Genomic DNA, 22,350 nt, shown 5'->3' with positions numbered 1-22,350 from the left:
GGCTTGAATCAGATACAAACTCTACACTGACAAAAAAAGAGAGCATGATTATTTCAGGAGGGAAAACTGAAAAGAGGAAAAAGCTTATTAAGTAAAATTTTTAATGCTAATTTTTTATCAACTGAACATTTTGGAATCTGCTATCCCTGATAATGATTTAAGGCGTGGTATTTTTATAGGAGACATTATTTGGAATCCATAGAAAACTATCCTTAGCTATCTGGGGTTGAAAGGAGCAAGGATACTCTCAGCTATTGACATGCAAAATATTTCAACAACTCAATATGCAGTTTGGAAGAATAAAATATCTGAATTTTTGTCTACTTTTCATTTAAAGATTTTAAAGGTATAGAATATATACATAAAGTTTTCCAAGTTATTATGCAATGTAATTTATTTTATCATCTGAAGATGCAGCAGTTCTATGCTGTCAAAGTTGCAGGTCACAAAATGTTAGTTCATGTTTAGTTCAAGAACACGTGTAAGGTGAGATGAGATATATACTATCTTCTTGCAGCTCATCTTGAATTTAAACTGAACAATTCTGTGCTGCTTCATTTCCTACTCAATGTAGCTGTAAATGTTTTGGCCCTTTGGTTGTCTGTACTCAGTACTCAACCTTTGGTGTACTTAACTGTCTTCCTGCTCATAACTGAAAAAAATGGCAGCAGATTTTGAGTAGTTTAAAAAGAAAAGGTACAAAAGGAAAAACACAAAATATTGTAACAAGAATTCTAAGTGAAAGCAAAAGTACATGTTCAGAATTTAATCACTACTACAATACTAGATGACCAGGGAGATAAAAGCTACCAAAAAATGTCACAACCTTGCTGTCTACCTGTCAGAAAACATGATGAGCTATAATAAAAATTGCATGGACAAATCACTTAATTACTTTAAATCACAAAGCAATGATATGATGTGAACTAATTCTGACAGCGATAATGTTTGTCTTCTATGTATTAACTCCTCAGAGTAAGCATGAGAGGAATTTCCGAGATCTAGGCCTCTTTTTGGATCCAATTGCCATAATTGCTTGAGTGGTAAGATATTTCACATTTAATCTACTGTTAATAAGGGACAGCTTTAGTCACTATGAAACTGTGCTGCTACTACAAAGAATGATGCCCAATTGGAGAAACTGTTCAGGGAGTGTTACTAGTGATCTGACCTGATTAAAAACAAAATTAACAAATCCCTCAAAAGATAATTTTTTAGTCAGATCAGCAGAATTTCTACAGCAGTTCACAACTAATCAAACCAAGCTAATCACCCTTCTGTTTAATTGCCTGCTTGGTAAGACTAACATTATCTTCCTGAACATAGAAGGCTTTAATAAGAGATGTTAATTCCCAAATTCTAAGATGTTGACCAGTGTAAAACTCACAAGAAAATAAAACATCACAGATGTGTATTGTCTGTAAACACATGATGTGAAATGTAATATATGCAATAATAGAGGGCCATTTGCTATTCAATAGGAATGAATGTTCTTGTATTGGGAGGTGTGAATACCTAAATACCATAGGATTACTTTTTAGCATTCTAAGACCCTCTGCAATTTTTGAGACAAAGAAAATGATCATGATGACAGTGTTTCTTTATTATTAAATAGAGAATTCCACAATTATTAAACATGATTGTTTTGTTTTGTTCTTGCCATGTTTTGTTCTGGAAAACTAGAAAAGAGAGAAACAAACAAAACCCCACAAAATAAATCCCACAATTTTCTGGCTCAAATTTGAAAGTCTAAGTGCTTAAAAGAAAGCAGATAAAACTATATGGGCTTTAGAAAACATTCATAGCCCCTGCAGTGGAGACTGAGTATGTGGCAAGACCAACAATACCACATCAACCTCAGTGCATCACCAAACTGAGTTCTAAAATTGAAAAACATACATTTGGAATAGGCTGCTGCTGAGATTATTGTCTGCATCAAGCAATCACATCAAACTCCACTCAGATGTTACCTTGAGGCTTTTTTTTTCTCACATATCCCCACTTTAAATTTCCAGTAAAACTGCTTATGTACCTGCTCCTCCACATAAAAATTGAAGAAATTTTATTTAAAAAGCAATAAGATAGAAGTGCCAGATTCACTACTTCCATGAAATACAGTAAGAAATCTTGAAACATTACAGGGTTAAGTTTTGATTGAAACAAATCCATTAAAACAAAGCAATGTGCTCTTCTCTTTTGTTAAAAGTGAAGGAAAAATTCAGTCTTAATAATCAATGCCTTCCTCTTCAGGTGGTTCAGGACGAGCACTTTTCAGCCAAGGAAAGAAATAGTCAGAACATACCTTGGCTTATGTCAGGCACAGACTGGTGTTTAGTTTTGTGTTTTTCACAACATTTGCTGTTGAGCAAAACTTATACCTGCCCCAGAAGGCAGGCAAGCATAATCCTGTTATTTTCCAGATGGATGAACAAAAGAGGTTGCAGAAGATTGTTTCTGACAGCTTTGGGAACAAAACCCAGGGGCCAAACCACATGTCAGATTTACATGAAATGTATTCAAATCAAGAGAAAATGTATTTTCTGAAGGTGTTTTGAACGGCTGCTGAGTAATTTAGTACCAACACAGCAGGCTACACTGTAGCACTCGCATTCATATCTTTCATTACTACTGGTCTGCTAGGTGCTGGCAGCTCTGACAAGACAATGCGAACCGTAGGGGGGATAAAACAATTTCTGTGACAATGTATAGATCCCTAGTTCCTGGTGTTCTCACTAAAAGCCCTCAGCGCAGTAGGAAGTCACATCCACCTTTGCTGCAAACAGCAGAGCACTACTGCAAATTGCATTGAAGCTGCAGAAGAAAAACCACAGAGACACGTGTCCCAGGGCACAGATGTGAATTGGTGCCATATAAACTCCATTTCCCCAAACAGGGAAATGTACTGCAAACGTGTGATACTGCACTTGAGCAAAGCCTCCAGGAAAAACAGTCCACAACTGGGAGAATAATTTTTTTAATGTACTCCAAACCTCCAAGTTACATGTCTATTTAATATAGTTCATTTGAAGTGTGAGCTCAAAAGCAGATTTGGCATTATATAAAGATTTGCTATCTTATATCTAAGTACAGGGTTTCCATAGACACCTGTTTACAGGTTCCAGAGAACCTGTTTACAAACTGCTGAAACAGTTACTTTATCTGGAAATACTCTCTAATGCAGCAGATATTTTTACACCTCTGGAAAAGCCATAGCACCAGCAGTGTGAGACAATAGTTACTCTTCTGTGTTCACTGTATGCTAACACTTAGCATGTGACTACAAGAATTCTCCAATATGCTCACATTTACACTGTGTTGAACAGAATACTTATCCAACACAAGACTTATAATTTAAATAAACCAAAGAGGTCGCATATCTGTTACAAAATTTTGCCCACACAACTACACGTGGAAGGAATGCAGGAAAATCGTGTTCAGTATCACTTCCCTGTTCCTTCTGCAGTGGGTTGACCTCAATCAGCTGCCAGCTGCTCGCCCAGCTGCTCTCTCTCCTCTCCCCTCTCAATATGACAGTGAGTGTGGGGAAGCATGATGATGAAACTCCTGGTCCAAGATAAAGACAGGGAGATCACTTATCTATTATCATCACAGGACTGACATGGGGAAAAATATTTAATTTATTGTCATTTAAATAGATTTGGATGGTAAGAAACAAAGAGAAAATCAACCTCCTGCTCTCTAACCTCTTCTTTTCCAGTCTCAGCTTTGCTCTATTCCCAACTTCTGTATCTCTCCACACAAAGAGTGCAGAACGAAGATGGGGAAATATGGTTCAGTCTATAAGAGCTCCTCTCTGCTGCTCCTTGCCTCTCACACCTTTCCCCTCATCCAGTGTGGGATCTCTGTGGATCACAGTTCTTTCATGAAATACCCACCTGGTGCAGCTCCCATTGCCGGTGTCTGGGCACCTACACTCTGCACATCTCCTTTCTATAAACTTTGCAGCACTTTGATAACATATTAAGTAATCAAGTAATGGTCACCAAATGACAGAACATCTTTGGGTGAAGCTGATCACAGATGTAACAGCAGCATCACTAGCTCCATAGAAAATAGATCAACGAAGCTAAAGAGCATGAGACAGAAGGCAAGTGGTACACAATGGTGAGCAAGCAGAGAAGAAAGTTTCCCAGGCACTTCACAGTCTAAGAAAAAGCCAGGTTAATATATTCTTCCAAGAACAAGTTAATGATAGTGACAATCAAAGTGGTGGAGAGATAAATAAAACAATTTCTCCCACCTGAATTAGTTACACCAAAATATAAATTCCTCACAGAATCGATGCACTTCAGTTAAAGAAAGAGAAATACCTTAATTCCTATGATGTGTTCTGCAAATTAATTTCTTGCAGATTCTCAGAAAGATGCTGTGGATATCTCTCTCTCTCAGAAAGATGAAGTTAACTTCTCTCTCTTTTTTCCTCTCTCTTTCACACTATCAAGGAGGACTATTTAATAAATATGTATGTGTGAATTTTACTGAATATTCTCTTTAATCAAGTGACTCAATTTGCAGCACCGAATTTCTTACTGCTGATATGCAGAACTAGACCTAAACTGGCTAGTCTTTAAACAAACAGCTGTCTTGTTCTTTCTTCTCTGTATATCTCAAAACTATGTATTAAACATCTGACTGAAATTTATTTATAAAGCAAGAATTTAGAAAAAATAAGATCGTAGCAATTAAAATTAAATAATAACCATCTCTGTTTCCTCTTTCCCTCAGCCCCCATGAAAAAGTTTATCCAATGAACTATATGAAATAAAGATCCCCAGTACACCTGAGGTCCTGTGAAAATTTCTGGTCAGAGATGGGCTGTGTATAGCACAAAATATAGATCATGTGCCAGAAGCTCAATGTCACATTTTTAAGATTCTTTGCCTCAGAACACTTAGTCTTTTGAACATTTTTTGGAGATAGGTAAATACTACTCCCACTTTAGAGTTATGCGAAGTAACAAGCTAAGATTTACCAAACTTTTTGAAAGCATGTTGAACATCTGCTGCTGAGCTAGGAGCTGGTCACCTCGACCAAGAAAAACTTCTCTCAGAAAATTCTGCCTAATCCCACAGCAGACTGGACTGCACGACTTTGCCGACTGTTTTGCTGTTTGTGGAGCCCTGCCATCTGACTCTTCTGTGGTTATTTGTGCTCATGAGATGAATCAGAGAGCCAAACTGGCTTGTTGAGAGACAGATACGTTTTCTTGCCCTTCCCTCTTCCACTGCTTTCTTGGACATTCATACAAAGGTTGGCTGACGACTAGTTTTTATTTTCCACTGGTTTTCAATACCTACAGAACAAATAGCACTTCCTATTGCTCTCAGCTAAAGCAAACCTGAAGAGAATTGCCAATTGTTACTAGCACACTGAACCAATTTTATTTCTGTATTGATCTTTCACATACAGAACAACAGGTTTGAGGAAGAGAATTAAAAAGCTACTTCTGATTCACAGTTTTGTTTTGTTGTTTAGCTCTTCAGAGCTTTCAAATACAACACTGTAAACTACCATCTCACTTAGGAAGAAGGCAACGGGGCACCTTCAAAAGATATTTGGCTCTATACTCTAATGCTATAGTTCTATGTGCTGTGCCAAACCAACAGAAAGTAAACTGTTGTCTGAAAAGTCATCTGTGTAAATCATTGGGTGACCAGATATATATGACGAATTTTAGAAAATTTTATATACGTTAGAAATAAAAAAAAAAATAAAATTGAAACTATAAAAATATTGAACAATATATCAGATTATCTTGAATTTTATTATTCCCTCTGTAATCCAGTGACTCGTTTCCTTCATGTCAATATCTGCACTGTTTCATACATAATGCCTAATGTCCCTTCAGCAGTACTGAAATCCCTTTGTACTAGCATGTATGTGAAATAACTGCTATTCATTCCAAGCAGATCAGAAGGACCATTCATCCCACTTCCTCTTTGGAACAGTGGGAGTAGCCAAATATTTTGAAATCTTGTCTGTTTCACCCAGCCTGATCCAAGCACAAGAAGATGGAAAAGTGACTCATATGAGATCACTGTCTATGTGGAGAAACAGCACTGAGTCAGCAATCACATCAACAGTACCTGGAAAAAGCAAGACCATGTAAAAGTCTGCACCATTAAAGTAGTGTTTCTTTTAATACAGAAAGAGAGGGTTCTAAAGAACTTAGGTAATTTTGGAAATTTAGGTTAAATGCAGTTTAGAATTTTTATGATATAATAAAAAAATCTGTCACATACGCTTCATCAGCAACGCAGCTGAAAAACAAATATAATTTTCAAAGCAGATGTATCCAGAAAAGGGAAATTGGGTCATATTGACTATTAGAACTTTATTCTTCCTATTTTTCTTGCAGAAACCCAGAGATTCTTTGAATATTGGAATTTTAAAATTGTAACACATACCCAAATCTAAAAGTGAAAGATAAAGAAATATGCATCCATTATGCTTTATAATGTATACTTTAATTCTGGTGAATTCACAACTCATTGTCTTTAGAAGACCTGATAAATTATGCCATAGAGATTCAATAGAATCTCATAGAGAAATAACTGTTAGCAGCATCACTCACTAAGAAAGTAATAAATTACTGCAATTGTCAACAGCACACTGATACTGTTTCTTTAATGTGATTATTAACCCTAAAACTTCCTTTGGAAAATGAAATTTTCTGTTTTTTCTGAAAATTACACTAGCTACTATTTTGCCATGTTTGATTTGGTCAGTGGTTTTAGTTTTTGGAATATACATCCTCGTAGGAACTCAAATGACACTTAATGCAACTCTGTAATTTGTCCATAAGAAAACACAGCAGATATCATTTATTTTGTGATGTAGCCTTTTCATCTGAGATAAATGTATAATGACACACTATGAATTGGAAGATGAAAATATTATGACACCATATACTGTGAACTGGTCTGTAGTGAGCCACTTTGTAATAAACCATTCAAAAACAGCTGATGATTTTCTTGTATACCTCCTTACAGACACAGTATGAGACACGAAAACAAGCCCTTGACTTATTATAAACATGATTTAGCAACAACTGTAACGTTAATGTGTTATAAACCTTGTCCTCATAGTGAATGCAAAACACAGCACTATATCAGGTACTGAGAAGAAAACTCTACCCCAGCTGAAGCCAGGACAGCTGGCTTGAGCAGGAATGCTGGAAGGATCTCCAGAGGTCCTTTCCAGCCTAAAGAATCACTTGATTCTGTTCTTCTATGTTCTTGGGTTATTCCTGTAAGGTCAGTTAATGTAAGAAAATCTAGTGTAAACCCAGAGCATGAAGGGTACAGGAATTCAAACATCTGTTCTTCAAGTCAGTAGCTAATGAGCTTGAACAGCCATAGCAGTTGGTTTGTTGGCTTTGACACATCGCTGATGAAATATTGCATACTGCTGCTGAATGAAGGCAAACAAAAGTTTCAGAAAGTGGATTGTGTTTCTAAACACACTAAATGTTCTTTTCATACATAAAAGCTGAAATTGAAACAAACACAAAAGGTAATATTTTCTATATTCTTTATGAGAATCCATTTTCTTACTTGAGTTGTTCCAGATAACATTGCACATAGAATGATTTACTAGCTGATTCCAATGTTCCAAAATTTTGTTTTAAATTTTAATTTCATATACAATAATTTGTATTCATTAGATTGATTTAATGCATCTTATGGGACTATTTTTAAGACTGAATAGATGTAGTGATTAATTCTGTAAAACTGTAACAGCTTCATTAATGAAACTGCGATTAAGGCTTTCAGAGAACAAACACTATATAGGTGTACAGGGCAAAAGCATTTCTACCTTATAGTGGCAAATATGACGATTTTATGAAATTTTCAATTGCTATAGAAAATGCAGGAAGCACATGTCCTTCTAAAAGTAATCACAAATTTTCTTCAAAATTTATTAAGTATAATTAATATCCTACAGCATTTCCAGTTCTGTGCAACACAACATGGGTATAATTCATCTACATGCTGACTTGAAATTAATAATTAAAAATTAAGATACAGAGTATATAAAATATTCCTTTTTAAAACCACATCTAAATGTGTTTTCCTTAACAATTTTACAAATTAATATAATAAATTAAAATTCTTAAATCTATTCCAGACTGTTTTCACTGTTAATCTTCAAAGAATTTTGAAAAGTTAAGGTGTGATAAGATGACAGTGATATTGCATGTACTTGTCTCAAGCCATTTACCAAATCACCTTTCCATTTCTCATTCATTACATAATTGATTATGTTGGAAGTCAATATCGCATGTAGGAAACCTAGGCTACACTATGTACTTGCTGAGATACAAAATCTGCTGCTCAGATGTTTCCAAATCATCACAAAAAAAAAAACAAACCAAAAACCAAAACACAAAAAAACAACAAAACAAAAAAACTCTATATATCTAGGTAACTGGCAATGTTGGAAGCAATAGAAAGAAGCAAGACATCAGAAAACTGAGTTTTTTCCTTTTTTTTGTTTACTGATTTAATGTAATTTTAAGCAATACTTTCACACTATGCAGGATTCCCAACACCTGTAAATAATAATAAAAATATGCACTAATATGATTGGATTATCATATATATCTCTGAAATAATGAAATGAAATAGGTAAACAGCATGACTAAAAATGAGCCAACATTTTGTATGGATAGTGATTTGCACATTTTTTTAGAAATACATTTTCAGAATGCACTTATAAGGAAAAACTTTATAGAATAGTTAAATCAATGATTTTTCTTCTTGTGTGGAAAGGGAGGAAGTAGAAGTGTAGGTAAAATCATGGACACTGATAATATAATCGTGTAGCTAGTACTTAATACATTACATCTTGCCAAAGTTTCCATGTGGAGGTACAAAAACATGCTGAGGACTTTCACAGTTCAGAATGTGCCATCTGCTTTTGAAGCTGGAAGACCAAATAATAAACTTCAGCAGCTTCTGTACAACTGCATGGTCTAGGTGAGAGTTGGCCAAATTAACTGGATAACGTATTTAACAAATAAACCCTTTTAAGGACAGCTAAAGGTGCCCTTCTCAGCCATGAGTAAATGCTCACATCCATACTACTGATTAAAGTGTGACAGAAAACTGGAAACAGCTGCTTTCAATATGTTCACTTGGAAGATACATGAAAATGTAAATGTACATAATACATAATATAGCTCTGTGGGGATGGGAACTATGTTCATTAAATTCCAGGGAAAAATGCTGAAAGTTCTGCACGTAAATAAGATAGAAGACTGATGCTGTCACATACAGGAAAGATTTTATTTATTGCTTGCTTGGAATCTCCCAAAAAGGACCTGCTGTATCACATCACTGTGCAGAACAGACAAAAATGTAATTTAAAGACAAAAATCTAAGATATCTAAAAAAAATCAGTACTCATATTCTAAAGGCACCAACCCATCTTACTATCTAGAAAAATCAGAATCCTGATGACCTGATTATCTCAATATCTTTCTGGTTAAATTTGCCTTCCTTCAACCACTGAATTGAAGAAACATCATTTTCCCTCATGACAGTCATATCATTTTAACCACAAAGTAGAGAAAATTTTATATCAGGCAAATGCATTTCAGAACCCACTCATAGAATGAAATGTGTTTGAATTAATGTTCTTTGAATAACTTTAAAGAACAAATCCATAAAACCAATCCAAACTACATTTCAAGTATGTGCTCAAAGCTTTAACTGAAAAAACCAATATAATCTCAATTATGAAATCACAAAAAAAATTATACTCGAATGCACATTTTCAAACCAGTAATCAAATCATCCTAAAATAAACAGGAATAGAAACAACGAATGAAACTACATTGAAACAGGTTTCTATTTTCTTTAGGCAAGGCAAAATAAGTAAGCAATCAGAGCTTTATTGACTTTCTTCTATAAAGCTGCTGTTTCACAAGCATCATAAAGACAACGACTGAACATTTAAAACTCATTTAATCTTCATCAGGTTTGAGAAAGTGGCCATATCTAAGGAAACTAATCATACAGTTAAAAGAAAGCAAAAGCTCTAAACTATGGGAATGTATTAGTTTCCTGTATATATGGATTAAAAAGAATAAGTTTGAAGAGGAGAAAATCTACTTATATAGATGTTATTGGATGTGTTGATTGTGGTGTTTAACCACTGGAGTCATAGTTGCATCCAAAACTGGAATAACTGTCAAATATGATCTTCAAAACTAATTCAAAGTTAAACTGTTGGAGAGCTTAGAAACAGTAACAAAAACTGGTCATTTATTCTACTCTTCGACTCTTTTCCTGCATTATAAGGAAAAAAACTCCACACATTAATTTTGCAGGTAAAGCGTACAGAAAGAATTATCTATCTCCAGCAGCCTCTGAGAACACAAATCAACAGTTTGTCGTGGATTCATATTTTACATCTTATGATACAAGATCTTGGGAGGCTACAACTGCCTATCAAGTCAAATTTGCTTTTTCCTTTGACAGAGGTTAAGGATGATTGCTGAAGGATTACAATTTTACTGCTGCTTGGTGAAGGATATACTGCTCTCTCTACATTTTAGAAGGACTCACAAGAATAATCACAAGTCAGTTTGAAGGCCAAGCCCATAAACTCAAATTCATGTAAATCCCTGCTAGTCACAGTCTACAATCACACCTTGCAAGTTATTTAGTATGCCACTATTTCAAAGACAGAAGTATAAAATTCTAGTAAACAACGGAAACGTGTAAATTGGATTGGCATTATTTTTTAGTGTAAAAACAAGAAGAATGAGGCCATAAATACAGAGGTGTTAATTTTAAGGTAGAAAAAAAAGGAAATATTTTTTTTTGGTGTAAACTTGAACTCTACAGCTAGAATCAATTTATTAGTTGATGTTTAGCTGCAATTGCTACTAAGATATTATTAGGCTTTGAAATCTGTACAGTGGCTTAATGTATGAAGGAAAGACAATGCTACCACAGCTGATGCAGTGCAGATAATTATCTGACCAATGTCTCACACAAGAGAAGTCTCTGGGGATTAAAAAACAATCTTAGAATACTTTATAAGTATTGAGCTGTATAACTCTATCTAGTATTTTCTGAGAGAAAAAAGCCTCTTTATCTGCTAGATCAAAAGGAGAGAAAGTGCAAAAATTTTCTTTGTAAATTTTATAATCTTTTACAATCTGTACAAAAATCCTAAAATAAATGCACTGTCAGCTAGTAAGACTTAAATGCATGCTATGAGACATGATTGCTCCATTAATACTAGATGTTAATACTAAGCATAAAAGGAAAAAAAAAATCCCTGTTTTAAATGCAGAAAAATAGTAATATAAAGACCTGTGGCTGAGAAGAAATAGAAGATGGAAACAAAACAGTTTCTTAAATGGCAGTTCCTATTAGCCTTCCATATTTTGAAAAGAGGATTTATATTCTAACAAGTTTGTTTCTAAAAGAAGTGGTAAAGCTTGTGGGTTAAGCGTATAATCTAACAAAAAAACCCTGAACATTCTCTTCTCCCCATATCAATCTACTCCATATCCTGAGATCATCAAGCCTCTGTGATTTTAAAATTTATCAACATTTACATCACAGAGAAATAGTTCAGAAGGAAAACACAAAAATATTCAGATTTTTCTCTTTTTGGTAGTAAAAGGCAATTTTGAGAAGTCTAACATTAGTGTTTCATGGTAACTTTTGCAGCAGTCTCTTACAGGAAAAATAGGTCTAGCTAAGGCTTCCTTTAATTTAAGAATTTGTGCACTACATTCCCTCACATCACAAATGTTTACAGTTTAGGTGCAGCAATTAAGTCTAATACTTAAACAATGTAAAAATGTTGATATTTTATGTAGCTGTCAGAATAATTTAGAAAATGTTTCTGAAGTAAAGATTGAATACTTTACCATTACTTAACATTACTAATACAAATATAACAAAAAGGCTCAATATTATTTCTGTTTTACTTCTTACCTAGCTTGCATACATAAAATTCCATGACTGGAAAAGTGTTAGTTCATTACCAAAGCGTGATACAAATACCCATCTCAAAATGATAGATGAACCACTCTGAGAACTATTGTTTGTACAAGATGAAAAATGACAATAGTGATTAGCCACTCTTGTATAATGCTGATAGTGCAGTGGCAAATGTGATAGATATTTAGATAGATATGACAACTTTTAGAACCATAGTTGTTTGGATAAGACTTTTAAAATCACCAAGTCCCCCCTGTATTGTGAGATGTTGATATATCCATTTAAAATTTTTTATCTTAAACAATAGATTAGTCTTATATTTAGCACTAAATTTCTGATGACAAATCTAATTTATTCAATGTGTTAATTAATAAGCATAAAATATGAGACTTCCATCTATAACCGCCAAAATTATGTTTATGACTTAATCTATATCTTTTAATATATCTGGACTTTGAATGATTCATGAGTTCTCCAAAGGACTGAAGTAATCTGTGTGAATTAAAATATATTTTCAATCAAGGAGATTACCTTATGAAAAAGGTATCCAAATTTGCTTTCTAATTTGATTTATCTTTTTATCATTAAAAAAAAAGTGAAATCACATTTTATTGCTCAATACAGATGACTAAAACTCTCTTAGTGTAACCCACATTCTTACCTTATTGTAATAGGGACGAGTATACCCTTGCTGATAGATTGGCTCAGGGATACAGTCAGAATGTTCTGAGAGTTTCCACAGCCTAATCGAACTGTTGGTCTTCCCTCCACAAGATACAAATGAAGAAACTGCTCTCCAAAATTTCTTTCACCAGCTTTGAAAACAAAAATGGAGATAGTCACACTTCTGAAAGTGTAGGATGTCACAGAAGTATTTCACACTACTGGAACACCATCACCAGACATGATGCCTATGTGACACTGGGGACTCTTCTGTCCATGCACAGGACTCTCCTTGAGTGACAGTGAGAAAAATAAGTTAGACTCCGTAAATCTCTGTATTTAGCTGATAACAGTTAAAAGTAAAAGAAAATAACTAAAAGACAAAATTTACTTAATACCACTGTAGTTATATCAATATTACAGAAATCTTTACATTAATTGAACTTCTCTCTATATCCAGCAGTATTATTAAGGCAACAAAGGCAACAATAAAAAACTAAAATCACATTCATTCAGCTTTTCAAATAAGCTATAGAAAACAAAAATGATAAAAAAAATCTCTTACAATAGATTTAAAGCTTATGAAAAACTCACCTTTATCAATTAATGATATATTTCAGACTTGATGAGAAGAAAAAATATTTATAAAACATCAAACATATTGTTACTTGCACTCTTAAAATATGAATAAAAATATGCTTAACTTCACTTCCACTAAAGAGTGTATTTGTAAAAATGATAGCAAAATATTTATATTTAAGCAGTGGATGATGCATGGCTCTTCTACAAAAAAGGACTGACACCTACAGTTTCAAATTATATTGGATGAATTTGCCCTTTGAATTTAACTCTATCTACTTTTCATAAAAGACAGTTCTTGTTTACAATTTTTATTCCCCTTCAAGATGAATAGTTAAAACGTTAATCTGTTTTTTCACTGTATTTGACTCTGTTTAAGTGAAGGAAAACAAGACCCAGTAAAGTGGGTCACGAAACTGAATTTACTGCATGTATTGTTTGATGCACTATTGCCTCTGAACAGGAGGGCCTGGGTGCTGGCATGGGTATCAGATAGGCAGAAATCTTAGTCGGGCATTTGGGGACCCTCAGCTGGGTTTGGGTGAGTGATTCTGGAGTGAGTCTGTCCATGAGCCATGAGTAGGAGTTTCCCAGAGAGGATCAGAGGGGCTGGGATCTGGGCTGGCTTTCAGCTGCTGAGCAGAAGCCTGGAGGCACTGGCTGGAGCTCCCAGGCCTGGAGCTGCTGGAGGGAGCCACAGGCCAGAATATCCTTTAATATTTCTATTCTGAAAGGTAAAGGGAATGAAGACATAATTCGGACTTGGAAAACATAATAAAATTATAAAGAAAAAAATTATCAACTTTATTTTGGAGGACAAAACAAAAAGTAAATACTGATCTTTTAGGAGACAGAGAGACAACAGGACTTGCAACTGCCTGATCATTTCCTTTTGTATAGTTCCTAGCAGAAATGGTTCACATTGTAAATTCCCTCCTCGAGAGCAGCTATCTAGTCAACATTGCATTTCTTCAGTCTGTTACAAATCCTGATGACCTACTGAAGTCTTTTATGCTTAGACATATTTTGTATTCTGAATACCTAATTAACTCCAAAGTTATTTTAATTTGACAGGATTTCATGCCTTTGGCTTTTACAATTGCCTTCTACAATAATCTGATAATTTTATTTCAAAATATATTGCACTATTGCACTGCTTTTTAACCCTCGCATAACTGATATATGCACACATTGTATCATCTGTTTCCTTATCTTCTCCCATCCCTGCACATGTTATTCCTGGCATTTCCAATTTCTACCAGTAAATAGATCTGTGAGTGACATTGATTCAGAGAGAATGAAGTGGATGTATATGTGCATGCATATAACATGTCTTGAAAAAGTGAAGTTACAGATGAACAGCTCGTTTCCTTTCTCCCAGTGACTCCGTCAATTCACATTGCCTACTAGTAAAAACTTGGAAGAAGGTCCTCATTATTACCAGTAAAGTAAAAAAAATCTGGGACAGCTGTCCCAAAGGCAGCATTGCTTCTTGAAACTTCAGTGAGTGTTGCAGCTTGAACTTCAGTCTAGGGAGCACTTTTAAGTAACACTAACAGGTGACTAACAGCATTCTTCACATTATTTGCTAGGTGGTATGAAATCCTTTGAAAAGACAATCCTTAAAATCTTTCTACAGTGAACAAGAAGAGGCAAAGAATTTTGTTCTGGCAATGTGAAAGAGCATATGCTGCTTATATGTATATGATGGAAATTACCTTCATAGGAAAAGTCTGAGTTATAAGCAAAACAACAAGGTTCTGGGAAGAGACAGAGATCAGGAAATATTTGAGTTAAAAATCTTGTTGGATATTAGGGGCAAATTATCTTGACTTTAGTCAAGGGGGGTTCAGGCTAAAGAACCCAGATCTCAGCAAACATCCTTTCACAGAAAACTGCCAGCTGGAAGGTTATCTTTTTACACCAGTATGACAACAAGCAAGTGGCCATAGGACTTAAATGATTGCCTATTTGATTTGATTTGAAGTTCCATTAAAATATGGGATAAGCTTTATTAAGAAAGAAAATCTGTTTTGACGCAGAGGAAGGATACTGTGAAGTGGTCTGCTTGAAAATGCCAGCTAAAATAAGAAACAAAGAGACTACAGCTGAAATGCCTGAAATGCCCCATTTAGTTTTGTAAGGGTAAAGGGAATATGGGAAGACCTGGGGAATTGAGCTTCTGAGAGCACAGGAAATAATTTATGAGCACAACTTATGAAAAGGGAGCTGTTGTCCTTAAGGAATGCTATAAACATGGGCTGTGATATCTGAAATCCAATTGTCAGAAGTTATAGGCTACCATATATAGCAGAAGCTAAACAATCTACCCTTGAAGGGATTGTGAACAGCATTGTGCTGACTCTGTTAAAAGTGAAAATGATGAAGTAAAACTTTACAACTGTATCAGGTTTTTATGATCATTATCAATTTATTTTGTTTTGTGGCTAAATATCACAATTTGCTTTGACATGTTAATGAAATTTAATCATGCAAACAAATAAAATAATTAAGGAATAGAATAGAATTTTTATGAATGCATTCAGTAGTCAACAAACAAATCTTCTCAAATGCTGGCTAATCTTTATTGGCACAAATAAAATTGTCGCATTCTATCAACAATTTAAACATAAGGTAACTGCAAAAATTCCAAACAGTTTTAGTCAATTTACTGTTAGCATTCAGACATTTCTTGAATGTATACTGAAATAATTAGGGAAAAAATTATTATTAAGAATGTAAATACATTTTTTTGTATTAAAACAGATGAAGATATAGTAATTTTCTATAAAACATACATAGGCTTCTATGATATCCTATCTCTTTCTCCATTTTTTAAAAGACTATCTATTTTTGGTAGACTCTACAAGTGCTTAGTACTTGGTAATTTCAACCAACCATTGATAAAATTCTTGCTAATGATGGCATCAAATAGGAAAATTACTTTTTAACAAAAATATGGTGTGATTTACTAAAGTGACATGTCTAGCACATGTAATGATTCTCATGTTCTGCCTATTGGTTAGCCTATAAGCAAGCTTATTTACTGTATTCTTTATATTTGTTTCATTTGTCTTATATATATTTGCATATATATAATTGCACTAACTGCTAAAACGTATTAATGCATTGATAGATTAAGTGTTCTGTTCTCTTTATTTTAAGGCACGTGGACATGAAAAGGTGAAGAAGGCACAGATCTTTTTTGTTCTTCACTGACTAATGTACAAGGTAAAGCCAGATGCAAGTTTTAATCCTTTTATGTTATCCTTACGATTTTGATTTTAATAGTCTTCTTATGCATACTTTCTGATTCAAATTCATTTGTGTATCAGCAGTATCTTGTCTGAGATTTCCCCCTGTAATTAAATGTTTACTAATTATCTGCCAGAAAAACAGATGTAACCTCACCACCACCTGGTAAAAACAGGTGTGTTTGTAAAATATGTAATCTGAAGGTGGATTAACCTTAAAAAAATAATCAAAATATGTAACAATTTCCTAGTAAAGTACATCTGAAAGAAACAGATCACTGTAATGTTCTTTCTATTTAAAAAATATTTTGACAAATAGAAAGGTTTTTGCTTTATGAATGTGTGCAGCTTATTGTAACTGTAATTATGAAACCATTGCTAACACGCATAAATTAACAGAATCTGAAAATGTTGGGAACATTAACCCTTAGAAGTGTGTGTTTCTTGTACCTAGTGAGTGACTTCTTCCTCCTTTTTGGGTGCATGAAGGGACAAGAAGATAGCTGTAATACAGTCCATGCAAGTCTCAGATATGGAACTGGAAAAACTGGAAAGCAAAAAACTTCATGGTACTCCACTAATGCCATTCTATCTTTCCAGAAAGCGGAAACACTTGTATTCTAAAGAATATGAAGTCCTCAAATACTGCTGAAACAAAATCTCTGCAAACGTCTGAAAAATACCCTATTAACAATTTTCCCCACACCATATGAACTGGTAGCTGAACAGGTTATACTAGGTTTTAATATCTAGTTAGGTTAGATGCAGGATGAGTAGATTATATAGAAAAGAGAATGCATGGACTCATATGAATTGGTCATTTAGTTAATCCCATGCAATGAGCAGGGACATCTTTGACCAGATCATATTGCTCAGAGTCTTCTCAAACCTGACTTGGATGAATCCAGGGATAAGGAATCTTCCACCTCTCTGAGCAATCTATTCCAGGACCTTGCTCCTCACATTGTAAAATAATTCTTCTTTAAATCTAATCTACATTTACACTCTTTCATTTTAAAGACATTACCCCATGTACTATTGCAACAGGCCCTGCTAGAAGGTTTAGCCTCATATTTCTTATAAGCATCCTTTTAATACTTAAAGACTGGAATGTGGTGTTTCCAGAGTCTTCTCCAGTCTGAGCACACCCAACTCCTTTAGCTTCAGAAAATACCACTTCCTCCTGAGTAGAGCAGAGAACCTTTCTAATTTTTTTTTTCCTTTTTGGTTTGGAGTTCTTTGAGATTTTTAGTACACAGAGATGCTTACTCAGGACTTATGTGCAGATAGCAAGATTTACTTTAACTTTAGCTGGAGCCAAATTACTTTGCAGTGATGAAGCAAACAAAATCACTAAATGCCAAATATATTCTAAGTCCTTCCAAAACCTTCCTTGAATTCTTCTTCAAGGGCAAATAACTCCTCTTAAAATTGAAATAACTAAGAAGTATAAAACATTTTGATATACAGAACTGCTACATCACCACTTATCCATGATTCTTAGCAAATTTTGCAGTACTGTAGCTTAGGTAGCTGCAGCAACAGCCCAGATATAACATACAAGGATTTGAGATAGTATTTTGAAAAGCAGTAAACATTAATTTTCAATTTAGGGCTAGAGTATTTCACATCTAAAAAAAATTCTAGTACAGATAATAATAAAAGGCATAATTAAATAATACCACAAAGCTTATATGACTTTTAACCCTGGCTTATAAATACGTACACAGTTCAAGTGAATACTACTACCAGATTAATATAAATGCAACAAAATTTAATCAGAATAATTTGTGCTATAATCAACAAGATTTCTTTGTGTAGAGAAACCCTAGGAAGCTGCAGTGAACTGAAAATGCTCCTAATTATTTTGTCTTTGTGGAATAAATCTATAAAATAATATTTTTCAAGCTCTTCTTGAGTTGAGGAAGAAATCACCTCACTTTCCATGTTTTCCATTTGCAAGAAATTGCAAGATAAAATATATAATGAAATACTCAACTGGCAGAGAAGTCTATTTTTTCTTGCTGACTAGTAAAAAGTGTACTTCTGTTTCAGAAGTTTATGCCATATATTGAGGAACGAAATATGCAGGCAAGAAGCAACTTTTTTTATGTAGTATTAATAGGCATAAATCCAAGTCTGCAAGTAAACTCTCTGGGGATCACAAAAGAATTCTCTGAAGTGTGAAATCACAGTAAGTACTTCAAAATATGGCAAAACTGCAGAACTTAAGATAGTTCCATAAATCAAGAATTTGGAACCAAGATCACAATTATAAAAAGCGAGACTCAATCCAACTATAGAGAAGCTGCTTCTCTATTATAAGTTGTTCAAAACTTCAACATTTGTATTTTAGAGCTGCAAAACTTAGAACTAAAGTCATATGCTTGCTATGCTCTTTCTTGTCAGGAAGCTGCATTTTCTCTTGTAAGTTATGTTTTGCTTAATGAGTCATGAATTAAAGAACTTTCCAGAGGAACACTAAGAACAATAGTTTGAATTTTATAATGCAGCATGCATTAGAATACCAAAAGACTCCTACTGCATTTTAATGACTCATTTTGCTATTGAAGAGGAAATGCCAGCTGATGTACACTAAAGTTAATAAGGACCTGAAGGAGCTAGAACTGATACTTAGCTTCAAGTATCTTTGGTACTCACTGTAAAGGATTGTGCCATTTAGAGCAGTTGTTTTCACTGTCAAGTACAGAGTCGTCAGATTGCTTGTTTCCTGCCCAGATGCAGCCCTGGTATCAGATACAGATGTCAGAGAAGGTAGCTCCAAATAAGAATTTCCAGTGAAGGATGGAAAAAACAGTGATATGTCTGAAATGAACAACAACAAGATAATTTTAATATTTTATTACAAAATAAAGTAATACAAGGCAAGCACATTAAAAAGATCCGTTTTTGCATACCTGTGAAGAGCATCATCAACTACATTATTTGCAGAGCATACATATAAATTTATTTAATTTCAAACACTCAAATAAAATACACAGAAAATGAAAACGTTCTAGCATCTGCCTATTACCAGAAATGAAAAGACAATTATAGGAGGGGTTACTGCTAGAAGATACAATAAAAAAGCTGTCATAAATTTTCATCTTTACAGATGTGTCAGTGGAGAACTTTTACCCTATGACATATCTGCTAAGAATTTTCATTTTTATTTCTAGAAAAGTAACACAGTTTTTCTTCATTTTCAGGACGAAAGTATAAAGAGGATGCCATTGGACACTATATGCATTTTTCCACTCCACTACTCCAGAAGTGAATAATTGTTAAGAGAAAATTTTTAACTGTGAAGGCTTAGCATTTACAATGTTTATTGCATTCATTACTTTAATCATTATGGTTTTCAGTTTTTTTTTACCCTGTAGACATGATAATAGTACCATGAATGCAATAAAAAATAAACTAAAACTAATTGAGGTTAGGCGGAATGTCTTTCTGCTGCCTTAAGAATCCTATATAAGCAAAAATATCTTGAAGATTGCCCAGACTGATCATCAGGGATATGAATAAGGAGTAAGCATCAAGAAAAGTATTTTGAGTTCAGATAATATTTTTGCAAAGAAATTTTTAGCTTAATGAACTAAAACTACACAATGGATCTGTGAGTGATGATTACACACTGGCATGACTAGTACTTTTTTTTTAAAATTGTATTCTCTTTATTCATTTTTTGTTTGTTTGTGAATCTTACCGCTGTTTTTCCTCTGCTGTTTTTATTGGACTCAAGAAAAAGAGACAAAACGAAAGACCTAAGCAAGCAAATGTGAAAGGACAGTCATTAAAAAGCCCCATACCCTGACAGTGAAAGAAAGGCAGGATGGAAAGCAATGACTAATTACATTTCTAAATCATATGTCTGGAAAAGTCAGGATTGTTGGAGAAAGTGGAAAAAGCTAGGGGATGTAAATAAGGTCAGTGGCATTGCAAATCAGAAGCAGACCTACACGATTATGAGAGTGTTTTTTGCCTAATTAAATTCATACTTTCAAGAGAAATAGTACTAGACGACCTAGCAGTGTAGTGCAGGGCCACAAACAGGATTAAGGGCTGGGTTCTCTTTCACACGAGGAAAGGTTGAGAGAGCCAGAACTCCTAAGGCTGCAGAAGAAAAATCTCAGCTGGATCTTATCCATGTCTGTAAATACATGGGGATGAAGAAAAGTGAGACAAACTTCTCTCTCAGCGCTGCACTTGATAGGTAATGGGTACAAATCAAAATCCAAGAAATTACACCTGAACACATGGAAACTAATTTTCACTGTGAGGACAGTCAAATATTGGCATAGGTTACCCAGAGAGGTTTGTCAAGTCTCAGTTCTTGGAGATTTTCAAAACCTGACCAGGCATGGTTGTGAGAAACCTGTTGTAGGTGATCCTGGTCTGCTTGAGCAGGGGGTTGGACTTGATGGTCTCAAGATGATGCTCCCTTCCAACCTCAACAAATTGGTGATTCTGTTATCCTTCACAGAGAGGTTCTGTGCACTCAACCTTATTTATTATTTTTCAAGTTCAGTGCATTTAGAAACCTCAGTGTAGTTCAGTACTCACAATATAGTGGTACACTGAGCAACAAAGCTATTTCATTGCTATGAATGCAATAAACAAAATGTCTTTTATTAGGTAGTTAAAAAGTCCCAACTAGTCAATTTGGAGAGTAACTGTCCACAATTTATATTCTAAGTTAAAATTAATCTGTGAAGTTTCTTTCAGCTAGGGCAATCTGGAAAGGAAGGACAAACTCATCATTACTTTAGGAAGGATAGATCCCTTCAAAGGGGAGATCTCCCTTAAAGATTTAAAACTTTCCATGTAATCTAGCCCCTTGCATCCAGAAGTCTTTGCATTGATGTATAGGCAAAACTACTGAGAAGATGCTATTTCAACAGTCATGTCTACATCTGCAGTGCTGTGCCCAAAGCAGCCTAGGCTTCCATCACCAGTACTGTGAAGTCCTCTCAGAAATCAACAGAAGAGACACAGGAAATACAGCAACTGCATCAGAAACAAATGCATACCTGGCAAAAAAGCCATGCAGAAATGCCAAGATGCAGAGCACATCCTCTTCCCTAAGGTGAGCAGGCTATTAGCCTGCTGATCCTTAACAGTCATTTCCTGCCCTAAAGCCCTACAGCAGCTGCAGTCTGTTCAGTAAAGAGGTCACTGAGAGCACAGGGATTAGTCTTCTGCTTGGATGAAGGGCCTAAGTGGGAGAAAACAGATTGAATCTGTGTATTAAGAATATAAAATCTATGTCTGTGATAAAGTACACAGATAGAATACTATGGGAAAAGCTGCTAGTCTGGACAAAATTTTTCCACTTCCCTCATTCTACTAAACTCTTAATTAGCAGAAATTAAAGTCCCATGCAGCACTGACCATGACTGCACACTGGTAGGATCCCTGAATCAGATCCAAAGACGGGCATCTACTGAACTACATAATTTAGTATTTAATTCATTTCATGGGACAGGCTAACAAGAAGAAGTAGGTACTTAATTCCACCCTGGGTCCAGTATCTGACACTGTCACCTCTGTCCATGATCACAAGGGACTCCTCCACTGGAGCAGTGGTCCCCAAAGTGAGTGGCATGCATGAAACCTTAGGGGTTCTCAAAACAATTAACTAGGATACAGGAAGAATATCTCACATTTTAAGGGTAAAAAAGATTACAAATAATTCAAGAGAAAAAAATTGTAACAGAGACCACAGAGCTGCATCTGAATTATCTGACAAACACATACTGCTAAGAATTATACTTCAATAATTTAACTAAAGACTCAAATTTTCTACTGAAATAAATAGATTATCTGGGATATTATTTATGACAATTTTTACAATAACACAT

The 22,350-nt window shown here is 34.6% G+C and overlaps 1 protein-coding gene across 1 annotated transcript in view; it reads right to left on the bottom strand.

The window, feature by feature from the left end:
* EYS (EGF-like photoreceptor maintenance factor) overlaps positions 1–22,350 on the bottom strand; it is a 789,024-nt gene that overhangs the window by 122,487 nt on the left and 644,187 nt on the right. Inside the window, exons 38-39 of the mRNA XM_088162233.1 lie at positions 19,148–19,312; positions 12,652–12,805 (exon numbers count right to left, since the gene is read on the bottom strand). Coding sequence (XP_088018359.1) covers positions 12,652–12,805; positions 19,148–19,312 — 319 coding nt within the window. The remainder of the gene's footprint in view (positions 1–12,651; positions 12,806–19,147; positions 19,313–22,350) is intronic.

This window comes from Sturnus vulgaris, chromosome 3 (assembly GCF_052056855.1).
Source record: "Sturnus vulgaris isolate bStuVul1 chromosome 3, bStuVul1.hap1, whole genome shotgun sequence".
NCBI lineage: Eukaryota > Metazoa > Chordata > Aves > Passeriformes > Sturnidae > Sturnus > Sturnus vulgaris.
Note: the sequence above shows the minus strand (reverse complement) of the source record. Positions and strands in the feature narration are given on the sequence as shown.